Source organism: Cotesia typhae, unplaced genomic scaffold, assembly GCF_013202065.1.
Source record: "Cotesia typhae breed Kobodo isofemale line unplaced genomic scaffold, CoteBio_Ctyphae scaffold_152, whole genome shotgun sequence".
Lineage (NCBI taxonomy): Eukaryota > Metazoa > Arthropoda > Insecta > Hymenoptera > Braconidae > Cotesia > Cotesia typhae.
The window spans coordinates 270,951-292,190 of NW_027423776.1; the positions used below are offsets into that span (position 1 = coordinate 270,951).

The following is a 21,240-nucleotide window of genomic DNA, read 5'->3' on the forward strand; positions in this document are numbered from 1 at the left end:
AATAATAATAATAATAATAATAATAATAATAACTGTTATTATTTTTATAAATAATAATAACAATGGTTATTTATAATAATTATTATTAATAATTTTGGTTACTGGGAATTCTCAAATGCAGTTTTTATCTTAGTTTTTACTTCCCACCGGCAAGACGTACGATGGTTGTGCGGCGTAAGTGTAAGCTTACGTTGGCGAAACTTTTGAGATCGAGTAAAAAAAAATTTTTAAGAAAAAAAAATTGTTTGAGCGAGGACTCGATCTCAAAAGTTTCGCCGACGTAAGCTTACACTTACGCCGCGTAGCCATCGTAAGACCTGCCGTGGAAACGTAAGAACTAAGATAAAAACTGCGTTTGGGAATTCCCAGTAACCAAAATTATTAGTAATAATTATTACAAATAACCATTGTTATTATTATTCATAAAAATAATAACAGTTATTATTATTATTATTATTATTATTGTTAGTATAGCAAAATAAAAAAAAAATTTGATCGGGCGAGGACTCCAATACCGAGTAATCTAGAACAATATGCCAATTATTTAAACATGCCTGAGTGGGCTCAATTACTTAACTACTCGCAAGGTCAATTGAGTGCGTCTATGCAAACAATGTCTAATGGCAAATTACTGACAATATTATATAATTCCGATTTCTTACGAACTGTGGTGAATGTAAAGACGTTATTTATGGACGCAACATTTAAGATAACGCCGAAAAAGCCAAAAGTTTATCAAGTTTTTACAATTTTCGGTCTCATTAATGATCATAAGGTGAGTTATCAGTGAAAGAAATAAAATTAATTATCTCGAAAGTTTTTCTCTCAGAAACTCTAAATCATACACTAGTCAAAAGGCTACTTTTTAACGAAATTCTAGTGATAAACAAGAACATGTGAAATACTCTGGACGAAATTAAAAAAAAAAAAAACCACGCGGAAAGAATTTTCCTTGGTATCATTTATGTTATAAGGTCAATTAATCTGACGTTTTTGTTTCAATTTTTTTTTTTCTATACAATTATTTATCGCTAAAAATTAACAATTTCATTTAAATTTTATTAAGTCAATGACCGTTAAACCGATGAAAGGCTTTATTAATATTTCAGATTAAAATAGATAATTTTTTGATTAATAATGGTTTTAAAAAATACTACAATGACTGATTTGATAAATATAAGAAATTTTTCATATATTTCGGAATATTATAAAAAGTAACTATATTACGTGTCATTTTTTTAGTACACTGATAAAAAATTTAACTTGACTCAAGAGCAAAAATCTTGAACCAAAAATACCAATTTGAAGAAAATGAATTTCTTGAGCCAAGAGGAAAAATTCTTGAGTCAAGATATAATTCTTGGTTCAAGAAAATATTTTACAAAAATTTTATTTGAATAAATAGATTGTGTCTAGATATCTTTCTGTAACATAAAATCATCCCATATACCGTTTTTGATAATGGAATAACTTGATTTTTTTCATATCGTATAATTATTTCTTCATTGTAATATAACACTAGTAAAAGATAACGTGATGCAGGAAGTTGATTAGAAAAAAAAATCATATATTTTAAATTAAAAAAAATATCTTGGTTATTTTTTACGTGATTTGAGTATGTAAATTTAAAAGTTACACTGTTACAGCTCTTCAGTTTTTAATTTTTGTATTTCAAATGTTATAGTATTTTGACTATAATAATTTGAGTATATTTTACATAATTTCAGCATGTAAAAACAATCATCTATAATACTCAAGACAATGACAAATTTTCAGTCATTTACGTAGACTTAAACAACAGTATCAACTATAGTAGCGTTAGTAAATTAATAAAAGAAGAAAGAAATACTTCAAGAATAGTTAACGCAATTACATCCATACTTCAAAACTAGTCTGCTGGAAACAGTTAGTATTAGTCCGAAGACGAAGTAAATTATATACTTTTAGAAATGAAAATTTTTAAGTTTTTCTTTAAGGACAAATTATAAGTTATATTAAACCGTTATAATATAAATATTAATAATAATAATATTATATATAATTTTATTATTTTTCCCAATCAGCGAACATTAACATGAAGAACACTCCAAAGCCCTATATTTTTTTAAAATTATTCTTTTCTTTCAAAATTCGATTTCCAGAGTTGCGAGGATAGACTTAATACTCGGATAGATACTGACAATTTTCAACTGATTAATAAACAGAGAAAGGAATACCAAATTGGCGTTAACCTTACACTTTAATTTGAATTTGCGGTCGTGAAAATGAAATTTATTATCGTTTAAGTTATCAACGTACTAATTTTAATTTTCTTAAATACCAAAAATTGATCGAAATTGATTTGAAACATATGAAGATAAAATTCACTAATATACTTTTGTTCGAAAAATATCCACATTTTCTGACGATATAAAATTAATTTCTTATTTATTGTTGAAGGCTTTACCACTTTTCTGGATGTTGATGGAGAAAAAATCTGCTTTGTCATATAAAACAGGACTGTCTTATTTTAAGAATGTTGTGGCACCGCACATTGATCCTGAAATGATCATGACTGACTTTGAAACTGGACTAAAACAACCAATTAATGAATTGTATCCTCGTGCCACTCATAGTAGATGTTTTTTCCATTTTTGCCAGGTGAGTTTTATATAAAAATTGATTAAGTATAAATATTTATTGTTTGCAATATTTTTTATAGCTGTAAATAAATGTTTTATTATTTTTTTTTTTAATTTTTCTTCGATATTATTATAATTTATATTAACTTTGTTTTTTTTAGTCTATTGTTAAAAAATTAAAACAGCTTCAGCTGCATGAGTTAATTCTAAATTGGACGTATGGACAAATTATTATACGAAAAATTATGGCATTGGCTTTGTTACCTCCAGATGCTGCAAGGCAAGGATTCACATGGTTATGTGAGAATACACCTCTACCCATCTTAAACATATTTCAAGAATTTATATTGTATTTTGACGATCAGTGGATGCAAAGAGCACCACCAGAATTATGGAGTGTTTATCGCAATAATCACCGGACGGACAACTTTACAGAAAGTTATCACAAAAACGCTAAAGGTCATTTTGGTGTACATCCTTCAATATGGCAATTTACTGGTAAAAATTAAAAATTAATCGTTCATATTTTTATGTGTGATTCCATCGGTTTCTGGTTCTTTATAAAAACCAAATGAAAACTCTGCATGAAATATTTTCAAATTGCTTTTTTCTTTCGCAATATTATCTCTCGCATAAATTAACCGATTTTAATCGGATCATTAATCTAATAATTTTACATTCTTTTTACAACAAAAGCATGATCAAATTCTTGGATCGTAAAAAATTATACATACTCACTAGAGGATGTATGTACACACCCAAAACAAATGACTTTTTTTTTCCTATCAAATAATCAAATTACATATAGTAATGAAAATATCAGAAAGTTTGATATGAAGTAATCTTTTAATAATTTATGAAGGACTGAATTTATTAAAGAATCATTAGAGAACTTTTTTGTAAAGCGTTCAATTTCTTATAAGAATATGTATTAGTCTTTTCAGTGATTTATTTCAATTAAGATGAAAAAAATTCCGAAACCATTAGGAAATTAACAAAGAAAAATGGCCATTTTGATTCCCTTTATCGATACTAACATCACTTGGTATTTTTATTGAAACTTCTCATTACATAAATTAAATGTTAAAATTGACATTATGACAATATTATATGATGCAGCAAGTCTAGAAAAAAGTTTTAGTATTTGCGCTAGCGTTTGAGAAATTGAGAAATCTTACAATTTTTGCCGTAATTTTACGCATTTTATCAAATGCTGTTTCTGATAAGTAAAAATAAAAATAAATCATTTTTAGAAAGCTAAATCATTGAATGATTCATAGACCTTTCATTTAAACGCGTTTCTTATCCAAAAACGACTATTTTATAAAAGAAGTTTACAGTTAAATTTACTTTGAAAATAATTGTAACTGATGACGATTACTCTGTTGTAACAGTTTTACCTGCTCAGGCTGGCCCCTAATCAATTTTAAATTTAACTAACAAAACTAACAACAATAAAAATTACCAGGGCGCCACCAGGATTATTAATCACGGTTCCTGGAACCGGTCCAGAGCTGAGAAATCTTAATCTTAGAGTAGAGAGAGTGGAGGAAGGTACCGCTAAATAATAAAAATTTAATTAACAATCTGTACAGTTTTATTAACAATAAAAAATAACAAACTTAACAAATTTAAGCGCTCACACACACACTTTAATTAACTTATAATCTAACGAAGCGGAAAACAACTGCGAACTAAACGATATTTACAAACGAACCTTCCAATTGACGATACGATGACTAGACGGGCTTTTTCGAACAAACGGTCTCCCACACCTGTCTTAAAACTAATTGGGCTTTTTCGAACAAACGGTCTCCCACACCTGTCTTAAAACTAATTGGGCTTTTTCGAACAAACGGTCTCCCACACCTGTCTTAGAACTAATTGGGCTTTTTCGAACAAACGGTCTCCCACACCTGTCTTAGAACTAAACTTAAAACTATAAGTCCACCGGACTAACACAACTAACTCCACACTTGAAATTTAAGTCCACAGGACTACCGAACTTAACACTATTAACACTCTCTATCACGCATAACCCGCTCAATTCTTCACACACATAACCCACACTTCGCTTAAATAATTTATTTTTAATTTTAAAAATGATTTTAAATTAATTACAATTTACTTTTATTTTACTCAATCATTGGCTATCGGTGAAACGAAAATTCCTATATAATGACCAATTCTGACTAAACTTTTACTTGATGACCTTGACTCAATATCACTGATTACTTGGACTTAATATCCACGCTGACAATTATCAAGTGTCATTTGTTTTAAATTAATCCCCTCACGGACTTAATCCCCAAAATTTACTTAATTTATACTTGACAAAAAATAATTTTTTTTTATAAATATTTTCAACAAAAATTTTCAATATAATCTTCCTAACAATTTTCCGATCGGTACTGTTTTCAATAATAATTTCTTAATGTAATATTTTTAATAATTGATTCTCAATATAAAATAATCTTAATAATTAATTCTCAAATAATTTTCCGACCGGCAATTTTTCAAATGGTAAATTTTTAAATATCACAATAATTAATTCTCAATAAAAATAATCTTAATATAAATATTATCTTCTCACTATAAAATATTATTACTAATTTAACATTCGTTGATCAGTTATAATAATTCGACACAAGTCGAAATAGTCAAATTTATTTGCTAGAACATTCGCTAGATAAGTCTTGTTTGACCTTGGGTATTGGAATTTATGCGACACACAAAGTTGACGCTTGACGGAAATTCCACGAATAAAAACTTGTCGATTATTTTTAATAAAAAAATCAATCAACTTTTCAATTTAAATATTGTGAAAATAAATTTAACAAATTTTCAGATGTTAATTAATTAATTGAAAATTTTCAGATATTAAAATTTTCCCCCGCAAGGTCGATTAAGTGATCCTCGGGTATAAACCCCCATAAAAATCACTCAATCTAAAAACTAGCAAATGTTCCACAATTAATTTATTAAATTTTAATAAAGAAAAGAAGAGGAATGATAGACCGAGTATGAACCGCGGTCTATCTTCCACCCACGGAATGAATAATGTACCTGGGTAAACGTTTTACTCCTTTCACGAATATTATGTGCCGTGGTGAGTATTCCAGGTGCAGGTTGTAAATTTCCTTTTCCTTATCCTTCACTCCGGGTACGTCTTGAAATTCGGTATATTCCTGTAACAGTGCAACAATTAGAACTCCCGTCTAATAGATTGAAACGACAATCAAAAAAACCCATCGCAGCGTTCCGAAAATACGCTTGCGAAAAATAATTACCTGTTAATTCCGTAGTGGTGACCGGTGCGGCTGACTATCAAACCTCTTCTGATTCTGTCACCCTCCAACTACCGAATACTTACCCATTCCACTCCCCTCTTAATTACTACACGGGAGACCCGGAAGATCGGGGCGCGCCAGTGCTGAGTCGACTAATTATCGATCTCAGGTGATTTATCGATTTAGGGTAATTTACCCTGTTACACTCCTCCCCACCAGACCAGCACTGGGGGTCCCGATCCTCAGTTCCTCCGCGGGGTTGGTGAATCACAACTAAAACAGTGTAATTATTTTTAACAAGGATAATTTTATTTAGCACTATTTACAAGTCCTCATCGAGGTCCAGCTGAAGAACATCTTCGTCACTGGTCTCCTCGTCATTGAACAAGCCAATGTCCTCTAGGCCCGAGTCCTCGGATATCGGCTCACCTTGGCCTCCCATCTCCATCTCACTCCAGTTTGGCCCTCGGAGCTCCCTCTTGTTCCTCTTCTTCTTCCTCTTGGCAGTTCGTCGACGGACTGGAACGTCAGTTGGTTCCGGTCTCGGCATCAACTCGGCGCGCGGAATGCCAGTCTCCATCTTGCCAGTCCTAGCTGCTCTTTCCATAGCCTCCTTGAACAGACTGGCCCGGTATGCAGCGAAGGCAGGGTTCAGATGTGGCGGGCACTCAGGCAACACGAACGTTGACATCGAAGCTGTCGCTAACTGAGTGTCAGCAGCGTATTGGCTCCGGGTTGGAGCTACCGCAGCCCCCACTGCATCCCTAGATGTTGGTTTATTGGGTGGAACTGGCTTGGACCGAGACGCTGGAGGTTTCCATGGAGCAAACAGTCTCCGAGGTGGGGTCACGGCAACATTAGACCGGGTGAAGACCCTGGTCTTCACTGGTATTCTGGACTCAACCGAGATATTAGGAGAAGTCGTCTTAAGACGGGGTATGGCACCCTTGGACACACCTAGAACGTGTCCGGGTATAGCGCCAATTCCCTCAACCGATGTTGCAATAGACCCAACGAGTTCTGACCCTTGAGTCGTTTCAGGCGCAGACGTAGGTGTTTGAGAATTCTCCAGTGGAATTGAAACTCGAACCGTCAGAGGAGAAGTCTCCGATTCCTTCTCCACGTGAGCCGCTCGAGATCCAAAAGTCAACACTTCTAGAAGTCTGGGCCTTTTGTCCTTCATTCGCTCCCCCACAGTCGATGCTCTTGCCCATGCTGCCCGCAGTTTCACCTTAGGTGTCTGGGGATCCAGCAGCAATTTATTAAACCTAACTCGACGCCTGTTGAGCCGGGTCTGACCTTCAGTGCAGCCATGCCATTTCGACTCACTAGTGTAGACTCTCCCTTGGATCAATTTCTTTTTATCCTGAGCTGGTACCGCTCGGTGAGATACCGAGGGTTCTGCAGATTTCGATTCCAACTTGCTGGTTCCAGCAACCCCCATTCGGTGGAAAACCGAGGGTTTGGCAGCTGACGCCGTCGAGACGCGCCCCCCAGTCACAACGGACTCCTCTCGGTTTGGAACCGATGGACCAGCGTCCACTATGGCTGGAGTACCCGTCTCGGAAACGGCAACTCCCACAGGGCTTGCCACCGAGGGTGTAGTTGTTGCTGGAAGTAAGTGAGAACCAGGCACTTGAGGTCCCAGCCTCCAAAAAGCAGATACCCGCGACGTAGAAGGCTGAATTGTTAGCAGCCCAGAGAGGATAGTACATTGTACGGCTACTGAGTTGGTCCCTGGCCTTACTCCTCCGATGTTAATCTGGGCTGTCTCTTTCTGCCTCGGGTATTTCCCTTGGTTTCTGGCCCCTCCTCCATTTCTCTCCATAATCCTGGAAAAATCATTAATTAGAAAAATTTTGACGACATACTTTTCCTTAATACTAGATTTTTTATCTGCTAATCGATTACTGCGCCTCGGGAGTTTTAAATCAGGGATATAATGCTGACCTAACAATTTCCCCTTCTCGTTTTTTAACTCTACGACCAACGGACTAATTAACTTAGAGACTAATGCAGGCCCTAAGTACTTAGCTCCGAGACTCGCGCTATAACCGGCCGTCTTATTACTAAGCTTACGATTAGGATAATAAACTCTATCTCCAACAGAAACCTCCGGAATCTTAAAATTTAACCCGTGGTATTTTTCCTGTCGTTCCTTTTCCTTCCTCATGTTGGATTCAATCTTATGCCTGAGCTCATCGAGACGTTGTACTCTCTTAGCCCACTCTTGGCTTTTAAAATCCAGGTCTTCTAATTCCAGGTGGCATATGTCACCCGCCTGGCGTGGTTCTTGGCCATGGCATAGATAATAGGGAGACATTTTAAGAGATGAGTGGAAAGCACTATTATAGGCTAATTGGAACTCTCCTAGGTGTCTATCCCAATCTGTTTGGTCCTTACCGACATATGCTCGAATCATGGGTTTTATCGTACGATTTATGCGCTCTACAGGATTTGCCTGAGGATGAGAGACTGCAATCGGGCTAAACTTTACTCCAACTTGCCCCAGGTACTCTTGTACTAGAGAATTTATGAACTCTTTCCCATTGTCTGTTACCAGGAACATTGGGTATCCCCAGAGTGAGAAAGAGTGCTTAAAACACTCCAGTATGAGACTTCCAGTGTGTTTACGCAGCGGGTAGAACAACGAGAACCGGGTATACAAGTCTTGTACTATAAAAATGTATGCATTCCTTAACTTTGACCGAGTGAAAGGACCCGTGACATCTGCTGCCACTACTGCCCAGGGTTTAATCGGTTGTCTCGTCTGGAGTGGAGCTTTAGATGTACTCTGGTTGTACTTAACCCGTTTGCAAGTCTCGCAGGCTTGAACAAAGTCTTCAATGTCTTTAGACATTCCTGGCCAGTAGAATTTTATTTTAATACGCTCGTACATTTTGTCACGACCTAGATGACCAGCATCTGGTTCTTCGTGATTTCTCCTCAGTATTTCTGGTACTTCATAATCTCTTAGGACCTTCTTCCATTCGTCTTCGTCACCCAGGATCTCCTTGAGGGGATCGGGTCTGCGATAATAAAGACAATCCTCCCGTATTTGCCAGTCTGGAAAGTTCTTCGGATGTTTCCTGACATTGTTGAATTTTAGGTCATACCAACTGGAAGATTGGATATGGACAAACCTAGCTGTTTGTAATCTGTCCTTTATTTCCATCCAATCTTCGGGAGAATCATCTTCGTATAGGCGAGAGAGAGCATCTGGGCCTTCGTTTGTCGTACCTCGTTGATGTTTGATGGTAACTTGGTGAGAAAATAACTCCACTGCCCATCTTGCCAGGCGTCCATTGGGTTCTCTAAGTGAGTGCAGCCATAATAGAGAAGCGTGATCTGTTACTACGGTAAATGGGGCGCCTTCGAGATAGCACCTCAGCTTCCTCACCGCCCAGACTACAGCTAAGCACTCTTTTTCTGTAGTCGTATATCTAGTTTCTGCACCTCGGAGCTGGCGACTCAGGCAAATAATTAAATGTTCCTTGTCCGTTCCGGGTTCTTTTTGCACTAGAAAGGCACCCAGACCGGTATCGCAGGCATCAGTGTATAATACGTACGGCCAGTCTGGTTTGGGAATTGCCAAGGGCTGAGCATCAACGAGAGCTTGTTTTAATTCGTGAAACGATTTTTCTTCTTCTGGACCCCATTTCCACTCCGAATTTGCGCCAGTTAATTTATTTAAAGGACCTTGAGCCTTCGCAACATTCTGGAGATGACGGTGGTACCAGTTTACTAAGCCCAGGAAGCTTCTTAATTGTTTCTTGTTTGTAGGAGTAGGGAAATTGACAACAGGTGCGATCCTTTCAGGATCCGGGTATAATCCAGTTTCGTTGACCACGAATCCCAAAAATCTAACTTCGTTTCTGCAGAATTTGCACTTCTCCGGATTAATGAGGAGGCCAAATTCACGAAATACCTCGAACAGCAGAGCCAGGACCTTCAAGTGTTCTTCGAATGTCTCGCTTATCGCGATCCAATCATCGAGATAAGCGAAAACCTGTTCAGCCCATTTGAGAGGCAACTCCTCTGGACCAAAAGTTCACAGAATCTAGTTTTCGCATGGTCCATGGCTTTTTGAAAAGTACTAGGAGCTCCTACTAGTCCGTATGGCATTCTTAACCATTCGAATTGGCCTCTTCCCTCTACCGAGAAGGCTGTCAGTGGAACTGAATCTGGAGACATTGAAATTTGATGAAATGCTTCGCGTAAGTCCATTGTAGATATAAAGGTGGCTCCGTGGAGAGCACTCAGAATTCTGAGCATGTTAGGCAATGGATGAGCTGGTGGAATCGTGACTTTGTTGAGTGGACGATAGTCGATACAAAATCTCCACTTGTTGTTGGATTTCGAAACCATCAATGGTGAACATGACCAGACACTGAAGCTCGGGCGGATGAACTTCTTCTCTAACAGCTCATCAATCTGTTTATTCAGCTCTTCATTCACGACTGGGCTTCTGCGATAAGGTTTTATTCGCACAGGTTGTGTTCCGGGTTTCAAAAGAATTTCGTGTTGAATAATTTTTGTCGCCCCCAAATTTGACACTTCATCAATTTTATTTAACTCGATTTCCAGAAATTTCTCCATTTCCTCCTCTTGGAGTTCTGACATAGCACACAATGGTGCTGACTTCTCGTGACAGTTGATAGGTTGGAAAGGAAAAACCTCCGGAGAGTCAGTGAATTTCCATGTACAGTTCTTGCAGTCGATCAGCACCTCGAATTTTGTCGCGAAGTCCATCCCCAAGACCAAGGAATAACCTAGGTCGGGTAAAACGCTCAAATACTGTTCTCCAGCAACAGATCCGATCTGAATTATGAAAGGGGCTCCACCCTTACTTTTGCAAGTAGAGTGATTAGCAAGAAGCACTCCTTTCTTAGTCTGATCGTCTTGAAGCTCACCAGCAGCTAGATGTTTGATATCTTGGTACACCTTTTCATTTATATACGACCTCTCACTGCCTGTGTCCAGAATTCCCTGGAGTTTTACTCCAAATAACCATACCGAAATCGAGATACGTGACGTTCTTTCCGGTGGTGAACCATTTCCCGGTTTGAAGATTCGTCGGGTAGCCAGTCTGTGAATAAAAGACGCAGAGAGAGGTCTACCTTGAAATACTCGAGGTAAAAATGAAGCTTGTGAGGCTTCCAAGACAGCTGGTGTAGTTGCTGGTTCACATAGAGTCTCGACTTCGTCTTCCCACTCCGAATCAGAGATTTCTCCTGCTGTTGAATTTTCTTCGGAGTCATGTTCCACCAAGGATATACAGGGTTCAATTACTTCATCCGGAGGAGCTGATAAGGGATCCTCTAATAAGGTAATTGCTCTTAATACCTCCTCTTCACAGAGTGGTTTATTTATTGACTTATCTTGTATCTCTAATTCAGCAACAGAATCAATGACATTGTCACTGTCTACCTCATCTGGCCCTCGAGAAGAGACTGGTTTATTTCCCGCGTCTTTTCCCGGGTATGAATCCAGATTGGTTTCATTTAATACAGTGAAATTATTGTTTCCCTGGTTTTCAAATTGTTCCGGTAAACACGTGGGAAACTTACGTGTTACCTCTAAGCATTTTTTTGGTTAGATTGAACGACCTTCTCTGCAGGAGGTTCAGTATTAGTTGCTGCTGATCCAGGTTGGTTATTCCAGAGAGCTGATAAAGGACAGTTCTCCCTGGTATGACCTATTTTGTAGCAGAAATTACAAACTTCTCTTCTTGGACCAGGGCAGACTTCGAATGTATGACCTGGTGTGCCGCAGTTGAAACAAGGGCTCGGTCCTCGGATGTATTTTAGGTTATACATTTGGCCCAGGTCTCGTATAGGTGCATTGGAAAATTGTAGTCCTGGTTGTTGAAGAGTCCCATATTGTCCTGATGAGATGGTATTAGGGGTTTCAGTTTGTATATTCTGCACCGGCAATTGTTGGTTTGCTAGTTGAGTAGCATTTGGTTGTTGTGATGGATAAAACTTCGTGCGATAATATTGTTTGTTGGCTGGAAACTGGTTATTCGGACGTCTGATGACTCCGTAACGGTTGTCGTATTCCCCTGAATTTAATTTCATATTATTGAATTCGGGGAGTTCCACCATTTCCTCAACAAACTCTATATCTTCGTTAGGAAGTTGGATAGCTCCAAAACGAGGTTTATCCGTGTTCTTCAATTGTGAACTAGACTGGTTTTTGCTACTCGAGTCTTTGGTACACCTGGCTGCCTCGTGTAATACGTTGAGAAGGTCTTCGTATGTTGTTACTTGTCTGGAGAAGACCATGAGTCTCAGCTCGTCAGTTAAATGGTTACGGATACAGTTCACCTGTTCCTGGACTGGTGGAGGAATCTCCATCGATTGATATTTTTGTTGGACATTGAGCACGAACTCCGTGGCATTGTCCCCAGGATTCATCCTCATCTCACTTATGTCCAGGATCATTTGATGGTCGGTGACGGGGCTCTCGAAAGCTTTTCGGAACTCCTGCTTGAACTGGGCGAAATTTTGCCATCTGTAATAGTTCGTATCCACCCAACGAGCTGCTGCTCCCTTCAGGGTATAACTGATCACCTTCATTAGCTCTGGTTCACTCCAATCTTCTCGTCTCGCTCTAGCCTCCAATGCATTCACGAAATCGTTAGCTGTTGTGTCTTTTTGAGGAAAAGAAATGCCGGACATCTGTATGCTGTCTTTGATTTCCTTCCAGCGGCTATAAGAGATGTGTCCAGGTCTAATGTTGGTGTTCAACCCGTTGAAGTCACCTCCAGGCAATCTACGTGTGTAATTATCGGGACCAATCCCAGGATAATTAGCCTGTGGTATGCAAGTGTTACCTGGTGTGAAACCCCGGTAACGATCTTGTTGTTCAAGATTAGTTTGATAATCCTGATGATTTATTGTATTGATCAATGGGCGAGAAGTCAAGCCAATTGGTCGAGTCTCTTGGTTATTTAGCTGTTGGTATGTAGGAGAACTCGAATTTCCTCCAAGATGCGCTGTCCCTGAGTAAATCTCACGAGCCAGTCGTTCCCGTTCACGAAGTTGACGAATTTCCTGCTCTTGTTGTTGATGCAGGCGTTCGAGACGTTCTCGTTGAATTTGTTCTTGTCTCAATTGGTCTCTTAATGCCTGTTCCCGTGTCTCTCTTACTCTTATCGCTTCCTCGACTCCTAGAAGTCGTGTTCGAGGTGCTTGATTGGTTGTAGGATCACCTCGGAGTCTGTGTTGTAACCAGGAGAGCTCACGGTCCATGTCGTCAATTATTCCGTTCATCGTGTCAGCAACCTCTCCGAAATGTAAAGAAGAGTTTGACGAACTGGCTGGAGCTGGTGTAATCATATTCCCTCCAGTTACATCGCTGATTCTGGCCATGTTTTGATTTCCAGGGAACAACGCAGTCCCACTCGTACCTGGAGTCTCGCCTATTGATATACGTTGTTTGTTTTGGACCGAAGATATTACTCCCGCGGATCCCTGTTGTCTATAACCCGGGTTTAATTGAGTCGACTCACCCATGGGCGCAGGCATGACGCCTGACCCGGGTACTTGAGCTGACTCCCCAAGGGTCTCTGATCAACGTTGGATCCTGGTCTATTAGTAATAGTCGGTGATGTTCTACCCCGGCCTCTACCGAAGGAAAGTCGTCGAGCCTCTTCTTCTGGCTCTTCGAGTCCTTGAGACCTGGTTCTCGGTCCACCTTGACGTAACATTATGTTTGAATGTACAAAATATTACTCGAATCTGAAGAATCTCTCTGTTGGAACACGACAATAAACTTGTAATTGAAATATCCTATGTTAATTTTATTATATTTTAGAAAAAGTAAAATAAAATATTTGTTAAATTCTAAAACCAAAAGGAATTTTTCAAGAGAAAAAGATTTTATAATTTATTCAATAAGATATAACTAAATATTTTCTCTGTTAAAGAAAAGAAGCTTTTGTTAAATTTAATTCGAGTAGGATAAAAATTCCTCTAGAGATTATGTGTCAAAAATTCTTTTGAAAAGTAATTACTACGTTTTAATTCAATTGTCAAATTTTAATAAAAGAAAATTTTACATTGAAATAAATTTTAAAAGCTAAAAGAATTTGTTCAAAATGAGAAAAGATTTTCTAATTTTACTAATTAAAATTTAATTATTTATTCACTACCAAAGAAAAGAATTTTTGCTAATTTTAAATATAACAGGATTAAAATTCCTTTCAAAAGCAATTGTCGGAATGTCTCAAGTAAATTCCTCAAAAATGAGTAATAAGTTACCCAAGGTAGTCAAAATCGAAAAGTATTTTAATCCTTATTTAAGGAAAAAATATTTCGACTTATTTCGACTACCGGGTTTGGATGTTTTGGCTATTTTCTTTGGTACCCAGAGTAGCTGTGACTTGTAGAAAAACTACCACAAGCCACTGGGCTTAGCCGAATGATAATGATGACTTCTTTTTTTTTTTTTTTTTTTTTTTTTTTTTTTTTTTTTTAAATTTTAAAATAAGTATCAAATTAATGCTAATATTACAATTTCGAGGAAAATTTAAAAGAAAGAAAATATTTCGACACTTACTAACGCACCTTTCTAAGTAAAAAAAATTTTCGACTAATAAAAAAAAAATTTTCCAATGATTGAATAATATTTTTCCAATTAATTAATCAAAATTTTATTACTCAACAACTTCCATTCTCTCTCTATGGGGTTTTTAAGAAGTTGGGCGCCAATGTAACAGTTTTACCTGCTCAGGCTGGCCCCTAATCAATTTTAAATTTAACTAACAAAACTAACAACAATAAAAATTACCAGGGCGCCACCAGGATTATTAATCACGGTTCCTGGAACCGGTCCAGAGCTGAGAAATCTTAATCTTAGAGTAGAGAGAGTGGAGGAAGGTGCCGCTAAATAATAAAAATTTAATTAACAATCTGTACAGTTTTATTAACAATAAAAATAACAAACTTAACAAATTTAAGCGCTCACACACACACTTTAATTAACTTATAATCTAACGAAGCGGAAAACAACTGCGAACTAAACGATATTTACAAACGAACCTTCCAATTGACGATACGATGACTAGACGGGCTTTTTCGAACAAACGGTCTCCCCACACACCTGTCTTAAAACTAATTGGGCTTTTTCGAACAAACGGTCTCCCACACCTGTCTTAAAACTAATTGGGCTTTTTCGAACAAACGGTCTCCCACACCTGTCTTAGAACTAATTGGGCTTTTTCGAACAAACGGTCTCCCACACCTGTCTTAGAACTAAACTTAAAACTATAAGTCCACCGGACTAACACAACTAACTCCACACTTGAAATTTAAGTCCACAGGACTACCGAACTTAACACTATTAACACTCTCTATCACGCATAACCCGCTCAATTCTTCACACACATAACCCACACTTCGCTTAAATAATTTATTTTTAATTTTAAAAATGATTTTAAATTAATTACAATTTACTTTTATTTTACTCAATCATTGGCTATCGGTGAAACGAAAATTCCTATATAATGACCAATTCTGACTAAACTTTTACTTGATGACCTTGACTCAATATCACTGATTACTTGGACTTAATATCCACGCTGACAATTATCAAAGTGTCATTTGTTTTAAATTAATCCCCTCACGGACTTAATCCCCAAAATTTACTTAATTTATACTTGACAAAAATAATTTTTTTTATAAATATTTTCAACAAAAATTTTCAATATAATCTTCCTAACAATTTTCCGATCGGTACTGTTTTCAATAATAATTTCTTAATGTAATATTTTTAATAATTGATTCTCAATATAAAATAATCTTAATAATTAATTCTCAAATAATTTTCCGACCGGCAATTTTTCAAATGGTAAATTTTTAAATATCACAATAATTAATTCTCAATAAAAATAATCTTAATATAAATATTATCTTCTCACTATAAAATATTATTACTAATTTAACATTCGTTGATCAGTTATAATAATTCGACACAAGTCGAAATAGTCAAATTTATTTGCTAGAACATTCGCTAGATAAGTCTTGTTTGACCTTGGGTATTGGAATTTATGCGACACACAAAGTTGACGCTTGACGGAAATTCCACGAATAAAAACTTGTCGATTATTTTTAATAAAAAAATCAATCAACTTTTCAATTTAAATATTGTGAAAATAAATTTAACAAATTTTCAGATGTTAATTAATTAATTGAAAATTTTCAGATATTAAAATTTTCCCCGCAAGGTCGATTAAGTGATCCTCGGGTATAAACCCCCATAAAAATCACTCAATCTAAAAACTAGCAAATGTTCCACAATTAATTTATTAAATTTTAATAAAGAAAAGAAGAGGAATGATAGACCGAGTATGAACCGCGGTCTATCTTCCACCCACGGAATGAATAATGTACCTGGGTAAACGTTTTACTCCTTTCACGAATATTATGTGCCGTGGTGAGTATTCCAGGTGCAGGTTGTAAATTTCCTTTTCCTTATCCTTCACTCCGGGTACGTCTTGAAATTCGGTATATTCCTGTAACAGTGCAACAATTAGAACTCCCGTCTAATAGATTGAAACGACAATCAAAAAAAAACCCATCGCAGCGTTCCGAAAATACGCTTGCGAAAAAATAATTACCTGTTAATTCCGTAGTGGTGACCGGTGCGGCTGACTATCAAACCTCTTCTGATTCTGTCACCCTCCAACTACCGAATACTTACCCATTCCACTCCCCTCTTAATTACTACACGGGAGACCCGGAAGATCGGGGCGCGCCAGTGCTGAGTCGACTAATTATCGATCTCAGGTGATTTATCGATTTAGGGTAATTTACCCTGTTACACTGTATTCAACTATAAATTAAATTGTCAAATTCGAATTTCTTATAAATTTTTTAAACAATAAAAACCTCGAAAGTAATCTAAAATTACATAACTTTTGAAAAAGTCCCATTATCAATAACAACGAAATTAAAACTCTAATTTCTTATATTATTTTGACAAGTTATGAAATTCATTCTACACACTGTATTTATCTTTAATTATTAATAATAATAATTACTGAACTTGCTGAAAAATTTTTATTTAAGACAGTTAGGAATTGTATAACTGAAATTTTTGTTCAGAATAATAATCTTAATTTTGTTGTTTCAAGGCAAAATTTTTTTTTTACATTTCTTATATTTATTTCTTTACACAAAATAAAATTCTAGCTCAAATCTTGCAATTTCTATTATACTGCCGACAAAAAAATTAAATTGGATACTGAAACTTACACAAATATGTTACATTCCAATTATTGCCTACAATAACTTTCAAGCATGTAGCAACTGTACAAATGTAGTTAAATATTTTTTTTATACTGCAGTTCCCGGTTATAAATATCTTCAACGACATACAAATTGCAAGTCTTGAGCTAATATTTTGCTTTGGGTATACATATTATACATATTTTTATATAAGATTTATTTTTATGGCATTATAGAAATATAGGCTGAAGAAAAAAAGTTTTTTATGATTTTCATGTACTTAGAATGATTAAACTCGATTCGAAAAAAAATTAATCTATGTTATTTAATCACAAGCATTACTTTTTTTTGTACACGATTTTTCACATAATTTTATTTCTAATTTAATACTTTCAGAAAAACTTACTGAGTTACAAGCCGTCACTCAAATAGAGTACGCATCTCTCCAGAATGGTATGAATGTAACAAGGGCAGCGCGGCGTCACACAACCGATACGAATTTCAAAATTAAAAAAGCTTGGGACTTATACGACGCAGAGTCGTTGGATATTCCTAACTTTCTTGCATGTGCAAGTCATTTTTTACATGCATTCCATCGTAATTCCCAAAATTATCCAGAGTTAAATAATCACCTTATTAATGGTACAGGTAATAATTAATAGAGAAATTTTTGCAATTTTTTTTGTTTTCAAAAGTAACTGAAGCTATCGAAGAAAATATTCAGATTTATTCTACCTGACTTGTAGTTTCAAGGTTTTTTTTTTTTTTTCGATTTTTTGTGATTATTATTTCACTGAAATCTTGGTAATTAAACGAAAAATCGATTTTTTTACAACAATATATTATGAGTTAATGATCACACTATGAACAAAAGATGGATTTGGGAAACTTGATTTAATCTTCTATAAGTACTTCTTTATATGTTTGTGAAACAAGGATTAATAGTATACTCAACATCGATTAAAGAAAAAATTACTTCTTCGTTTCAAAAGTAGACTAAAACTTTTCAAGTTTTTGGTTAATCGGTTAAACAGAATCTTTTTCGAATGATCAAAAAAGTATTCACGGGATGATTTCTACAATCTTATTTTACATACTTATATAGTATAAAAAAAAATTTATATTATTATTATAAAATGATTACAATTTTCATAAAATATTTGTTAATTAGAAATTTTTTTTCTATCAACTTCAGAAATCGACTTTTCAATTTGTATAGATTTTTAGTACGTTTACACTAAAAAACAAATGATAAACATCGGTACTGTTGATGATACCCGGGAAAAAATGATCAGACCTGACCATGCCTGTTCATGTATGATCAGGCCTGAAATTAGACCTGATCATGCCTGTTCATGTATGACCAGGCCTGAAGTTATACATGATCATGCCTGATCAGTTCTGTTCATGCCTGCTCATATCTGGAGTACTAAATACGCTCAGGCCTGATCAGGCCTGTCCATGCCTGACCAGACCTATCCATGCCTGCTCATGTCTGTTCATGTCTAAAGTGTTAAATACGTTCAGGCCTGTCCATGCCTGATCAGACCTCTCCATGCCTGATCAGACCTGTCCATGCCTGTTCATGTCTGAAGTGTTAAATACGCTCAGGCCTGTTCATACCTGTTCATGTCTATTCATGTCTGACCATGCCTGTTTATGACTGTTCCTCTCTGACTATAGTCAGAGATATGATAAAAATTTTTCTTTGACGAAAAAAATTTTTGGTCATCACAAAAAGTGCAAAATTATTTTTAACATTACGTTTATTTAAATAATTTTGAAATAAAAAAATTTATTACATTTTCTATGGGATGTTATGGTCTGCTCTGCTCCTGCCTAATATGAAAATCATTACTTATTATATTATTTAAATAAATGTGATATTATAATGAGATTCGGTTACATAAATAAATTAGGACTATCAAAATATATTATAAAACCAATTTTAACATTATATTTATCATAAACTTATTCGATACTCTATGTACTTCATAGAATTGTTACATCTAATATAGCAGCACAGCAGGCGGGAAATTCAAGGCAAACGGATAACACCAGAGTTAAACAGCATTGAGCATGGTTGGTAGTTGGATGGTTGACCGCTGGTGTTACATCCTTACAATAATATGTAATTATTTTTTTTTATTTTATTTTATTATAGAGAATTGCGTACGACTCTATCAAGTACTACAACCATAAAATTAAGCAAAATAATTAATTAAAAATAGTAATGGGTTTTCAGACCTGACCATGTCTGATCAGGCCTGATCAGGTCAATTCATGCCTGATCAGGCATGGTCATTTTTCATGTCTGATCAGGGCTGAAGACTCATGCCTGTTCATGTCTGATCAGGTCTGATCATTTTTTCCCGGGTATATTTATAAAGTTGAAATGAATTTTTTATATCTAAAGAAAGAATTTCTCCGTACTTTCTGAAATTGATGTTGAGTTGTCCATAAACTTTTTTTTTTGTTTTATTGAATACTAGGAAATATTAATAAGCTATTCAAGCTTTCAAAATAATTTATATGTAAGTGTACTTGAATTTGTTCACTGTATACTCATCAACTCATCAAACATAAATAATCAAAGAAACAAAAGTTATTTTTCGTTCAGTTGCTCATATCTTAGCGAAAAATGGTCAAACAAAGACTTAAAAATAATTTTTGTATTTGTTGAAATAATTAATTTTGTCAATTTGTTTTATTTTAGGTAACATTGTTGATGGGATCCCCAATATTTATGATCAATTTTTAGTTTTTACAGAGCTCAATGTTTTAGACATCAACTAGAGGAGTCATGAAGTTAATATAGTGGACTTAGCGCCAACAATAATTTTACTTTGTTTAAATATTCAATTGATCTTATAGTTATAAATAAAAAAATTAATTATTTAATTAAAATTAAAAAATTGCATAATATAATTGGTACTTTGTATTGGAAAAATAAATTTTATAAAATTTTTTTTTTATCTTTCATTATGTAATCGTTTATAACACCTTTCATCAAATTAGTTAGCCACCTATGTCTATTAAAACGTTTTTAATTGACTACAATCCTTGTCGGGACGTTTTTTTTATTCGTTATAAAACGTACTTTTTGGAAAAAAAAAAAAAAAAAGTTATTTATTCATTTTTGATGTTATATTTTTTTTTCGATTGAAAATAAAAAGGAAAAGAAATGCCACTTTTAAAATTTCAGAAGATTTGTAAAAAATGTGAAAATTATTATTAAAAAAAAAATTAAAAATTAAATATTACAAACCCAAAATTTTCGTTTTTTGTCGAAATTAAAAAAAAAAACATCAAAGATTATTCAGTCACTTTTTTTTTCCAAAAGTACATTTAATAACAAAAATAATAAAAAAAAATGTCCCGATTAGTCAAAAATTGAAAAAGTTATGACTATTTAAAAATAATAAAGCCTTTTTTTTCTTTTAAATTCATAACTTTTTCTTTAGGTAGATAAAAAAATTGAAAAAATTATGAAAGATGTTTCTTATAGGGTATAAAAGGATGGAAAATCTTCAACTAAATCGAAAGGAGTTGGGGTCAAAAGTGGTCGATTTGGCGTGAATACCCCATATATACTTGAATAAAATATTATATATATATATATATATATATATATATATATATATATATATATATATATATATATATAAAATTATACTATTCAGCCATAATGTTGTGTATAACCACTTTCTTGTAAGTAACAAGAATACTTACAAGAGTGCAGCATATTTCGGTCCTATTGTTAAAATTCAAAAAAATTTTTATCTTTCAGTTACCCTATAAAACCTACTTTATCAAAGACAAATTGTAATTTCAACAGTCGGTATCAGTTCTATGAATTGCTACAAAGTGTCGTTGCCGTGAACTTGCGGCGCTACAATTCGGTGACGGAAAGAAACACGTATGGACTAAATATGCGCTGCAATAAAATATGTTGGCAACATTTAACCTCTGGCTTAATATGATGTTGCATTAAACGAATTCTGAGAGAAATTTCTATAGAAAGGAAGTTGGAATCATTTAAAAAGAGGGTAACTTAAAATCTGTGCGCTCTAATTTGAATATGTATTAAAATAA

At 35.0% G+C, this 21,240-nt stretch overlaps 2 protein-coding genes across 3 annotated transcripts; one reads left to right on the plus strand and one right to left on the minus strand.

The window, feature by feature from the left end:
* The first annotated feature begins 676 nt into the window (after positions 1–676).
* Positions 677–20,113, plus strand: LOC141536043 (uncharacterized). 2 transcript variants are annotated; one of them, XM_074256263.1, is made up of 5 exons: positions 677–775; positions 2,440–2,640; positions 2,783–3,119; positions 17,542–17,793; positions 19,862–20,113. In XM_074256263.1, the coding sequence occupies exons 1-5, from the start codon at positions 692–694 to the stop codon at positions 19,939–19,941; spliced, it is 954 nt and encodes a 317-aa protein (XP_074112364.1). In that variant the 5' UTR covers positions 677–691; the 3' UTR covers positions 19,942–20,113. The 2 variants fall into 2 exon arrangements, with proteins under 2 accessions (XP_074112364.1, XP_074112365.1); XM_074256264.1 differs by having other exon boundaries at positions 17,542–17,787.
* On the minus strand, positions 4,055–16,456 carry LOC141535817 (uncharacterized). Its single transcript, XM_074255949.1, has 3 exons — positions 16,309–16,456; positions 5,912–7,743; positions 4,055–5,809 (listed from the first exon to the last, which is right to left on the minus strand). Exon 2 carries the CDS (start codon positions 7,737–7,739, stop codon positions 6,234–6,236), a length of 1,506 nt encoding a protein of 501 aa, XP_074112050.1. The 5' UTR covers positions 7,740–7,743; positions 16,309–16,456; the 3' UTR covers positions 4,055–5,809; positions 5,912–6,233.
* Positions 20,114–21,240: the final 1,127 nt, after the last annotated feature.

Coding starts and splice junctions, on each gene's coding strand:
- LOC141536043 (XM_074256263.1), top strand. CDS start 692: ATGGACGCAACATTTAAGATAACGCCGAAAAAGCCAAAAGTTTATCAA. Junction 776..2,439: donor GTCTCATTAATGATCATAAG/GTGAGTTATCAG, acceptor TTATTGTTGAAG/GCTTTACCACTTTTCTGGAT. Junction 2,641..2,782: donor GTTTTTTCCATTTTTGCCAG/GTGAGTTTTATA, acceptor TGTTTTTTTTAG/TCTATTGTTAAAAAATTAAA.
- LOC141535817 (XM_074255949.1), bottom strand. CDS start 7,739: ATGGAGAGAAATGGAGGAGGGGCCAGAAACCAAGGGAAATACCCGAGG.